Genomic DNA, 12081 nt, shown 5'->3' on the forward strand with positions numbered 1-12081 from the left:
GGATTGCCTGCGGTCAGGGGTGTCAGTAGACTAATTTTCATGAGGCTATAGCTCTGCCCGGGTTAGCCTACATGGTAACACTTTATTTTAGGGATACATCTATTACCACTAATACATACAATGCGCCTGTGTAAGTAACTTGTAAGGCATGTACAAAGCAAAGTCAAACATTTGTTAGGCATGTATTCGCAAATGTCTTGTTCATGCAAAATAAGGGATTTATTACCATATTTAAACTTAGCATGGACCTAGTAGGACTTAGCGTTTGCGTACTACATGCCTTACAAGTTACTTATGCAGGCATTAACATTGTATGTTTTAGTGCTTATAGATGTATCACTAAAATATAGTGTTACCGCCTACATCTGTTTATCTTATTTGTTCTTATAGTGCTCGGTTCATCTTTGTATTTACATCCGGTCCACATAGGCTGATCACAGGTTATCCTAACACTCTGGAAAGGTCCATGACTGGGCTCCCACTGGGCCCTAGAACGTTCATGTTTATTAGCATCCCAAGTATGTGTCTGTATAAGTATTTGTTTATATGCAAGACTTTTTGCACGTGTACGTATATGTGTGCGTGTGGCGTGTGCATGTCTGTGTTGATGACACATGTGCGTTTCCGTTCTCCTTTTGTACACATAGGCATAGTTCCAAGTGCCGGCTCAGTCCACCCCACCAGCAAACCCAGCAGTGCAGCAGCGGGCAACACCAACCGAGGGCCAGGCCCAAAACCAGGCACCCGACCAGGTAGGGCTGCACAATGAATTGATTTAAACCATTTTGTCCTCAGCCCTTTTTGGGAAAGGGTGCCCTCTGCCTATTAAATCCTAAAAATACCTAAATGAAATAAGTTGCATTTAAAAGCTAGGACCCTCCTTTTTCATTAGAATGTGTTCATTGAGATCTAACATACCCACATTTTTAATAAAACCCCTCAAATCTCAGGAGCCTGTATGCAGCGTATATGTGTCTCCAGGCTAAAATGGGTTAATCTTGATATTGAAATCGTATTTTCAGTAGGGATTGAATCGTGGCAATAGTGATCTGCCTTTGTACGTCCTTGAAGCCAGAACAGACTAACAGGCTGGTAATTCTGGACAGAAGTCTGTCCACCTAAGTTTCATGCTGTTGCCTCTTACGTACATAATTATTACAATTCAGTTTCATTTTGTTCATCCCGTAAATAATTCTTCCTTGGTTATATTACATTTGGGTAGAATTTAAAAGAAAATTCAGCAAAAAATCAATAATCGTAACCGATAACCGATTTCGATCCATATAATCGTGACAACGATTCTTTCCATAATCATGCAGCCCTACGACCAGGCACACCACAGAGAGGCTCAGCCTCCAACCATGCAGACAGAGACAGGACACAGGTCACCACAGACGGATCCCCGTCGTCCACAGATCCAGACGGTACCCAGTCGGAGCTCACCAACGGGCCTGGCTACGTGGAGCGCCTGTGGGGATTTATGAGTGTGAAGGACGGGCTGCGTTCGCGCCTGCGGAGCCACACCAGTCGCGAGCGGGAAGAACACACCCAGCTGGCCGCCAACCTATCCATGACGTACAACTTCCTTACTCCGCTCACCGACATGAACGTAGAACGTCCCCAGGTATGTATATTATTAGGCTACATGATACATCACATATCATACGTATTACACATATTCCATTATTCCAATATTATTTTCCATTACTTTTTTCAATTTTTATCTTTGTTTAACCAGGGAAACAAATCATGTTGAGATAAATATCATGTATACATTACATGTGTCAGATGCTCAGAGACATGAGCATAGAGTGCCCCAAGGTATACAGCATACGTGCGTACTGCAGACATGTATAATACGTTGAATATGTTGCATTTAGTATTTCATTGTTTGTTTTGAGTACCTGGTGCTGGACACCTAGCCAAACAAACCAGACTATAACATGAAATCAACAGTCTGGGGTTGCACCATTGAGAATGCTGAAAGTTAAGCGGTTAGGGTGTCAGACTTGTAGCCCCAAGGTTGCCGGTTCGACTCCCGACCCGCCAGGTTGGTGGGGTGAGTAACTAACCAGTGTTCTGCCCCATCCTCCTCCATGACTGAGGTACCCTAAGCATGGTACCATCCCACTGCACTGCTTGTTTTTGTTTTCTTGGGCTGCTGGACACTTTTTTCCGGGATAAATAACACAAAGACTCGAGAGGTAAGATGAACGATATTGACATCTACCGAACAATTAATTAAACATGAGGTTGTATGGTGTATGACGAATGGATCTCTTTGGTGCAGGCTCCCATCTTCTCGTTGAATTCCGTGGCTCGTATCCTCCCATCGGAGATGGAGCCGGGCGTAGCCTGCCCCCTGTCAGACGGGAACCACTGGTGACGGTGGCCGAAGGGGAGGAGGTGGCGTCAGACTAGGAAATAGGAAAAGTCTGATTGGTTAATAATAGTTAAGCTGACAACCGAGACATTCGAATCTTCCTGGTAGGACTTACGCAGGCTCCCATATCTTTTTTAGGTGCTTGCCGATGGTACTTTGGCCACCGAGCCCACACCCACTGAGGAGACACCTACTGCTGCTGTGATTGTTGGGGAGACAGGAAGAGGAGGTGGAGCATCCAATGAGCTTGCAGAGGGGGAGGAGTCTATGGGAGGAGGGGGAGGGGTTTCATCTGGGTCGTCATCGTCGCCGTCACAGAGCCTGACGAGGAAGAAGGACCAGCCGGGGAAGAGTACAAATGGAGGCAAGGTGACGGGTGAGTGACACACACGCACACGCACACACACACACACATACACACACACACACACACACACACACACACACACACACACACACACACACACACACACACACACACACACACACACACACACACACACACATTAATAATTTTAATAATTTCCATTTCTGTATCCACCACCTCAAACAGTCTGGATAAAATCTACGAACGCCTGAATTAGGCTACATCATATGGGTGGAGCACGTGTGAGTGATTTGTGTGTGTATGTGTGTGTATGTGTGTGCGTGTGCACGATTGTGTGCCATTGAGCTCTTCCAAGTTGGACAACAGAGATTCCATTTGGCTATATCTGTGTGTGTGTGCGCGTGTGTGTGTGTGTGGGTGTATGACCCATCGTCATCATGATCATTACATCACCTCCCCTCTCCCACTCACCCTTCGCCTTGCCCTATTAATTCCCCAGCTGATGTGTGTCTGTATTTTCTGTGTGTGTGTGTGTCTTTCTGTATCGCCTTGCCTCCATTTGTACTCCTTCTCGACTCTGTGTGTGTGCACAAGTGTGTGTGTGTGTGTGTGTGTGTGTGTGTGTGTGTGTGTGTGTGTGTGTGTGTGTGTGTGTGTGTGTGTGTGTGTGTGTGTGTGTGTGTGCGCGAGCGTACATGTGTGTGTGTGTCACTCATCCGTCACCTTTCCTTCATTCATACTCCTTCTCGACTCTGTGTGAGAGAGAGAGAGCGAGAGAGAGAGAGAGAGAGAGAGAGAGAGAGAGAGAGAGAGAGAGAGAGAGAGAGAGAGAGAGAGAGACAGAGAGAGAGAGAGAGTGTGCTGCGTGCGTGCGTGTGTTACAGTTTTTCTCGATTGCTTACACACAATTTTCGGGATCAGGTCTCGAATTCTCAAAACTCTACACACTAATCCCCAAAACTCACACACTATGGGCAAAACTCTTCACTACCTCTGAAAAATGCACGTCATGTCTCAAAACAATGTACTCTCTTCTAAAAAGGCATTTTTATTCTCAAATGACACACACAAGCAGTCATTTTAATCCACACTAATATGATTTATGACAGGATTTTTTTTTTCATGAACATTGTGTCTAATCCAGAGAATTGTGAGTAGTGTTTTGAAAAGAGTGTGTTTTGAAACTGAAACGTGAGTGTAAACAAGGAATTGTGTTTATAGTTCAGTGACATTGGTTAGGGGAGTTTGGAAATGGGTGAGATATTTCCAGAATTGTGTGTGAAGTACCAGAAATTGTGTGGAAGCAATCGAGAAAAACTGTAATATTACAGTTGTTTTCAATTGCTAACAAGCTTTTGTCCAATCCTCAACATTTGCAAAACTCTTAATACAGTTAGCACACCAAGGGCTTTCCACTGCCATTCAGTTGACACATTACATACCTTTTTCACACAATTAGCAGTCAATGAATGCATTTCTTTGTGTATATTTAACAGTGTATGCTTTTGAGAACAAAATGAACGAAATGTTTGGCCAATTGTGCTTGGTAGGTGGTAGTCTGTGTTAAGAGTTTAGAAAAAGTATCCAAAGTATGGGTAAGAGCTTGTTAGCAATTGAAAAAAACTGTAACTAACCAAACTTCTCCCTGTTGTAACTGTGTCACAGGCAGTGCTGTAAAGAGGTCGTCCAAGAAGTCGGTCACCATCTCCAAAACATCCGGTAATTTTCCACCTTTTCCACCAGATTTTCAACCAGTTGCTGCTTTAGACCACTGGCAACATCTGTCCTGTGTGTGTGTGTGTGTGTGTGTGTGTGTGTGTGTGTGTGTGTGTGTGTGTGTGTGTGTGTGTGTGTGTGTGTGTGTGCGTGCGTGCGTGCGTGTGTGTGTGTGTGTTGGGGACATACATGAAAGCGGCTGCTAATGTACAGTATTGGTGCTGTATGGGTGGCGGCTCTGTAATTTCCTGTCTGTGTTGACACTAATGGGCCAGCAGCACTACGTAGACACTAGTCCTTAGTGGCACCTCAAAGCATGATGGGATGTCCTGCCGTGCAACTCCAATCAGGGAGGTATGGGAAGGAGGTAGAGGTAGAGGTAGAGAGAGAGAGAGAGAGAAAGAGAGAGAGAGAGAGAGAGAGAGAGAGAGAGAGAGAGAGAGAGAGAGAGAGAGAGAGAATGCAGTGGAGAAGGGAGTAAATTAAAGTTACAGTAGTTTTATGCTATGGCATCACTCTCTCACATAAACAGAGAGAGAGGGGGGGGGGTGGACGTAGTCATGTGGACAAGCAAACAATGAAATGAAATCCATGTCTCTATGTGCCTCAGCAACTGGTTTTGAACACATGCCATTTGTAATCTGGTCATGGTTCATGGAGAGAGACACCATTTCCCAATGTCATGTGTTCTAGCCTTGGTAGTGCGTGAGACGCCCAGTGATTGGATGAACTCTGCCGAGTATGCAATCACTAGGCGCTTTAGGCACTATCAAGGCTAGAACACTTGACATTGGGAAATGGTGAGAGAGAGCTCTGAGGAGAGAAACCCTTCCCACAATTTACCAGGGATTCACCCCATAAAACTCACCTCATTGGATAATTATTTACCTCTTGAAAAAAGTTCCGCACACTGACCGTTTCACTATTTTTCTTTAATGAACAACGTTTCGGTACTAGACCAGGCATAATTATTTACCTCAACAGCCACAGAAGTTAATATTTCTGTTTTACTTAAATAGAGTTAAAACTACATGGCATATTGTGTGTGTGTGTGTGTGTGTGTGTGTGTGTGTGTGTGTGTGTGTGTGTGTGTGTGTGTGTGTGTGTGTGTGTGTGTGCTTGTGCACCTGTAGCGGACGGTGATCCTCACTTTGTGGTGGAGTTTCCTCTCAGTAAGCTGACGGTGTGCTTCAACATCAACGGAGAGCCCGGCCACGTCCTACGCCTGGTCTCCGACCACAAACAGTCTGGTCAGTACATACATGGGTTCACAGTTTTTATAAACACAATGTTGTGAGAAGGGGCAAGACACTGGCAGCTTTTTTTTTTTTACAAACTGCAGTTTTCAACAATCAGAGGTTGAGTTGTGCGCAGCTAGTGTCGCGCAGCCAGGAGAAAACAAAAATGTTGAACTCATGTATAACGCAAGCATACATGTACGTACTCACTTTATAGTCTAATCCATTGGACATAAAACTCATTTTATTAGGTCTGCGAGAAAATTTCAGATATCTATTATAGTTGTCCCATATACTACATTAATATACTGCACATAGTAGCATGACTTGAACACAACAATGTTTGGTGTCTCACCTCATATACAATAGATATTACCATATGATGGGAATGAGTGCACATTAAATTTGCCTATTGAGTGCATGCTTGCGCAATTTAAACCCATTTTCCATTTAGTAAATATTGAGTTCGGCCCGTGACTTCATCCCAGATTCAGATTTTGGCCCACTGTAAATTTGAGTTTGACACCCTGGTCTAATCAGCACGTAGCCTAAGTGTTTTGTTTCCAAGTATGGTCAATTTATGTCACAACCATACTGAACAGTATGAACAGTATACTAGCATACACATTTCACATCAGTACACAAGCAAACTGGATCTGTACAGTACATACCAACTAGTCTGGTCAGGTAAATAAATACACAAGCATGCATACTCAATTTTGGTTAGTGTGCAAGGGTACATGTACCATAAATGTAAGTGTCAAAAATGATAATAATCTGTTTTTCAGCATCATGGGAATTTCAGTTTGAAATTGAGAAATTGAGATTTTCAGCAATGGAAACCAACATACAGTATGTTCATGACTTTATAAGGAGACAACCCGGATGGCCAGGACAGGATGTGAAAGCAGGAAATGTGGCCAACCTGGTGAAGAGCACTGTAGTTAGGCCTACAGACAGACTACCTGCCTCAGCCAATGAAAGGAAGCATAGAGCCTTTGAATCCTCCTAGAGAGTCTACTGAGACACGGCTCTGTCCTGTCCACCCACTCCTGTAATTAAGCCGTGGTAGGCTACACAATACGGCCATTCAACCAGAACACTGCTAATGTCAGCAACTAGTAATGTGTGACTGCAAGTTGTGCTGTTTGAATGGAAATGTGTCAGTAGCACTATGAGTAGTACATACACATTTCTGATGTTATGTCAGTCTAATTTTTATTTTTGAGGGCGTTTGGTGCCTTTATTGTGATAGGATAGTGAAGAAGTGATGAGAAAGTAGTGGGAGTGAGAGATGGGTAGGGTTTGGAAATGGCCTAGGTATGCAGAACACTACAACACCCCACATGCTGTTTTAGTCTATTGGTGTGTGGAGTATGTTAGGGCTGCTCGATTATGAGAAAAATCAATATCACAATTATTTCAGTCAATATTGAACAGATTTTTTTAGACAATATTTATTTTAAAGACAAATAATTGTGTTGAACAATTCACAATATTCCCTCCCTTCAGAAGTGTGAGTGGAGGGCCATAGAGAAACACACAGTGGTGTTCTGCATGAGTGTTGGGTAGCAAGTCCGCTCTGTGCTCGTGATGGCTCAAGTGGTGGGGAATGTATTCCGCTTAATAGATAAATGACCAAAATATAGTTTCAAATCGATATTGTTATTGTTTGACAGCAATATTGATATCACAATACAGTATAAATTCGATATATTGCACAGCCCTAGAGTACGGTATGTCCTGTTTCTGGGTTCTTGACTCACAATGTTAGCGATCAGGGCATGGCACGGGGAAGCTTGAGGACACTACTGTTTTAACCTGTTAAGACACGGTGCTATAAATTTGCTGTTACCAGAATGGCAAATGACCAAGTCATAGTGCATTACTAAAGGCCATGTGTTATGTCATAGTATTGTAGTACGATGGTCTCAATGACTATTACAGCGTGCCACTGGAGGTACGGCGTGCATTAAGGGGCTACAACCCTTAAAATAATCAGCTCAATGTTGTTCCACACCTCCTTTGTAGTCTGTAGCAACCAAGGCCATGGTATTCCAAATGAGGCATTGGCTGTCATCAGGGCTGGACTGGGACAAACAGTCAAGCCGGGTATTTTCCACCAAGACCAATCTGCCAAGCATTGAGTGAGACATTGAAGCCCATGACAACATTTGTATTCCTCTACTATAAGCTACTTTGAACACAACCGCCAAAATGAATATTTAAATCCGACTAAGAGAGGTCAGCTGTGGCAGCATGAGGACTGATACCACTAGCCTACATTAAGGGAAGGAAAAGGCCAAAAACATCATCACTCCACCGGGCAAATGCCCTGTGTGCCTTAAGGCCTATTCAGAGATAACGTGCGTACTTCACACGATTTGACTCGAGAACCATTGATGACATCATCAAAAGCGCCACACCGTTCATGCTCACAAGCGCCATTAAGCAGCTCTGGGCTTGTACTTTTGGAAGTGTGCCCTCTGCTGTTCATGAGAGAAACTGCACTCTGTGGCGGCGCAATTCCTGTTCTAGCGATCTAGTTCTAAAAATAGATTGCCAAACATGTCTGCTGTAGGCCAACTGAATGTCTGACTTATCACTTACCACAATAAAACATAGATTTTTGTTGTAGCTTACATTGCCAGATCATTTTAAGGCCATGTGAGAGCATTGATCTGGCTGCAGAATTTAAAAATAGATCGCCAAACACAACGTGCTTTATAACAAAGTAAAAAATTGTTTCACTGAACAAAATTTAAGGTAGAAGATAATATAGCTCTCTAAAGACATTATATTATCCTCAAAATGATGCAGCAGGATCCCTTCTGTAGTCCAGTAGCTATATCTTGGCTACTGCAACTGTCTAGTCATTTCCTGCTCTGTCTGCCTACCTGGTCGCTGCTGGTGTCGGGCGCACGACATCGCGCTGCGCCATTAATTCTGAGCATGTGAAGGGGCGTGTGATTTTGTCATTTTGGGCCACGTGATGGGGCGCGCTACTAGCGCACGTGAACTATGCACGGACTCCCGCCAGGTCTGAATTGGCCTTTAGGGCCAATCTAGCCATGACTTTCGTAGATGTTTCCACATAAATGAATAGCAACAGGAAGAGCTTCCTCACACTCTCCACCTGTTACAATACCTCCATGGAAATAATAATTACTCCACGTTTCCATGTTATTGTTTATGGAAATGTGACACTGAATGGTAAACCCATTATGAGCGATTCTATGGTATGTGCAGGTGTGACAGTGAATAGGCATTGCCAACTCATTCCATGCTATAACCACTCCCATGGGATTTAATGGTATTTTTTTCTTATGTGTAACAAGTCAAGTCAAGTCACGTCAGCTTTATTGTCAGTTTGTTAATATGCACAGGTTATACAAGGAAATTGAAATGACGTTTCTTGCTCTATCCCATGCCTGGACATACAAGCCTGGCTAATGATATTATGCAACCATGTTTTTTGGTGATAACTGGAAAAATATTGGTGCTGTTGCTTTCTACTTTTTATGGTGACTCCCAAGCATGAACATACAATTACTGACCGAACCAGACCCTGAAATCCACCTGCAAGAATTTCACATAATTCTTTCTGGTGGATTCTTGCAGGTGGATTTCAGAGTCTGGTCCAACAGCAGATCAAACACCTTGAAGAATAACTTGTAATGTCCATGTTCGATAATGTTCCATCTCACTGTACAAGGTTCAGCACATCCTTTTTACCCCCCTCACACTTCAAAGAAAGCGATTCATATCCACAAAGGGATAATTAATATGGTTTTAAGCATTCAAGACCAGTGAAGGTTTTGGAGTCAATTGAGGGTATATTTAAGATGCAAGGAAGATGGTTATGGGCTCATATTAAAGGGTAAACATTAAAGGAATACTACACTTACATATTTTTTTATTTAATCTCCTCTATATGTACTGATAAAAGGGTAAAAACTTAAAAAACAGCAAACCTGCATAATATCCTTATCCACCTGTTTTTTTTTTTTTTTTTTTTTTTTTTCCACTTAAAATTGGTAATATTAATCGTAGCTTGTAACAATTCGGTCAGTAATTGTACGTTCATGCTTGGATGTCACCATAAAAAGTAGAAAGCAACAGCACCAATATTTTTCCAGTTATCGCCAAAAAACATGGTTGCATAATATCATTAGCCAGGCTGTAGACATACAAAGACTGACAGGCATTTAAGTGCGAGACAGGACCAGTAACAGTAATGAACCAGTAACAGTAAAGTGATGAAAATTTAACATTGACATGTGAACTCATTGTTCAGTATACCAAGAATTAATCTGTGGTGATGCACTGTGACAGTGAATTCTAAACTCATTCTACTCCTCTGTCTGCCCAGGCGTGACGGTGAATGGCAAACTGATCGGTGCGCCGCCCCCTCCTGGCAGCCACAAGCAACTACGCACCTACTTCAGCACCATCACCATCGTGGCGGCCAAGCCCCGGCGCTCCTACATCGAGCTCACTCCCAAGAAGGTATGTCGTACACTCCTGGCATCAGGGGTGGGCCAACGGGAGGCAATTTGCCGCGAACCCACGACAGCATTGCGAAAATCGCCAATTAGCGCTATTAGCATGTTGTTTCTGTGCTACTCCGATGCTATTGCAATAATAACACGGTACTAGCGGATTTTATCAGCTGTCATAGACGTTTTTTGGGGGGGGGGGGGGTGGGGGGGGGGGGGTGGAGGTAGGTGGTGCCAGAGGGGGCATCGCCCCGGGGAGGCGGCGCCAGTCATTGTAGGATCACCTAATGGTTAGGGAGGTGATCTGCACATTCAAATCCCATCCTTACCTCTCCCTACACCTCCATCCATGACAAGCAAGGCACCTATCCGAACATTGCTCCAGGACTAAGACTGTACAGTACCCATTTCCCAGTACATAACTGTAAGTCACTTTGGATAAAAGCACGAGTAAGGAAATGTAATGTAATGCAATATAATATGTAATATATGATGTAATGTATTGTGAAGGTGATCCTGGACGGCCGCGACCGCATGGTGCTGCCCTGTGACAAGAGCGTCTCCGTGGAGTCGGGTGACCTCGCCGTCGCCATAGCGGCGGGAGCCAACGTCACGGTAACCATCAGGGGCAACATCGGCTTCGTGATCCTGCTGCACCAGTACAAGAACCCGGCGGCCTACCAGAGGGACCACCTGGGCTTCTACATCTCCAACAGCAAGGGGCTCAGCAAGGACACGCACGGCCTGCTGGGTAAGATGAGCCATGCTTCTGATGTCGACTCGTGTCACACGCACGCACACACACCCACACACATACACGCAGGGGTGCCGTCAGGGGGGGACAAAGGGGACAGTTGTCACAGGCTCAGGGAGAGAGTAGAGTAGTAGAGTAGAGTACTTTTATTAATCCCGAAGGAAATTAAGGTGTCTGTCAGCTTACATAAATACACAAATACAAAACATACACAAGACATTATACACATAATTGAACATTACAGGAAAAAAAATATATATCTTGAGTACTACCACCACACATTATCTCACATACACACATGTTCTGTCTCTCACACACACACACTCACACACACATTGTCCCACACACACACACACACACACACAAACCCACACCCACCCACACACATCCCTGCACAGACACAAGGTCTGGTAGGGTGTCATGTTGCATACATTCACACTCACAGAAAAACAAAATAACCATGTTAAGTACACATCCAAGAGCCAAAGAAGTTCTAATTATTGTCCATGCAAAAGCTGAGTAGTTCACGGCAGCTATTCCAGGGTGTGAGGTAGCTGAGGTGGGGTGTAGTGGGTTATTGTCCTGTGGGTGATTCTTATGAAGCTAAAAAAAATCAATGGAAATGAGGTTTTAATGGTTAAATATGACATGGATTCTTTTGATAATATACATTACTGTAGAGCAAGACGTGTACTTTCTGGCACACTAGTTCAATTTAAAAAATGTTATTTTTATTTTCCACTTTTTATGCATTTTATAGGCAAATTCTCATTACCGAAATGTGTCCCGACCAAAATTTCTGGTCTTTGAATTAGGTTAAAACATAATAAAAAAATTAAAAATACGTAAATGACACTACAAGACCGTTGGTCTATGTCTGAAGTTTCATTAAGTGTTCCTTGTTGGCAAATTAAATAATGAACACTAATGAATATTTCAAGAAAAGATCGTGTCCCCAAGTTTTTCTTCTCATTACCGCAATATATTTCAGAGCTACAATTAAAAGCCATCAGAATTTCAATATGAGCTGAAACTACCTACAATTGATGTGTACCAACAGGAGATTCAAGATGGCTACATGATTAGTCAGCCTTATTGTTTGTGCCTGTAAAATGTCACAATTTGTCTCAAAAATATGCAAATACGACAAAAGTGGTTCTCAT

General features: G+C 43.3%; 1 protein-coding gene across 2 annotated transcripts in view; it reads left to right on the forward strand.

The window, feature by feature from the left end:
* itih5 (inter-alpha-trypsin inhibitor heavy chain 5) overlaps nucleotides 1–12081 on the forward strand; it is a 65435-nt gene that overhangs the window by 46228 nt on the left and 7126 nt on the right. For both annotated transcript variants that reach the window (XM_063217303.1, XM_063217305.1), the window contains 7 exons: nucleotides 648–752; nucleotides 1320–1624; nucleotides 2522–2759; nucleotides 4377–4430; nucleotides 5561–5677; nucleotides 10038–10174; nucleotides 10675–10915. In XM_063217303.1, coding sequence (XP_063073373.1) covers nucleotides 648–752; nucleotides 1320–1624; nucleotides 2522–2759; nucleotides 4377–4430; nucleotides 5561–5677; nucleotides 10038–10174; nucleotides 10675–10915 — 1197 coding nt within the window. The remainder of the gene's footprint in view (nucleotides 1–647; nucleotides 753–1319; nucleotides 1625–2521; nucleotides 2760–4376; nucleotides 4431–5560; nucleotides 5678–10037; nucleotides 10175–10674; nucleotides 10916–12081) is intronic.

This window comes from Engraulis encrasicolus, chromosome 15, assembly GCF_034702125.1.
Source record: "Engraulis encrasicolus isolate BLACKSEA-1 chromosome 15, IST_EnEncr_1.0, whole genome shotgun sequence".
NCBI classification, from domain to species: domain Eukaryota; kingdom Metazoa; phylum Chordata; class Actinopteri; order Clupeiformes; family Engraulidae; genus Engraulis; species Engraulis encrasicolus.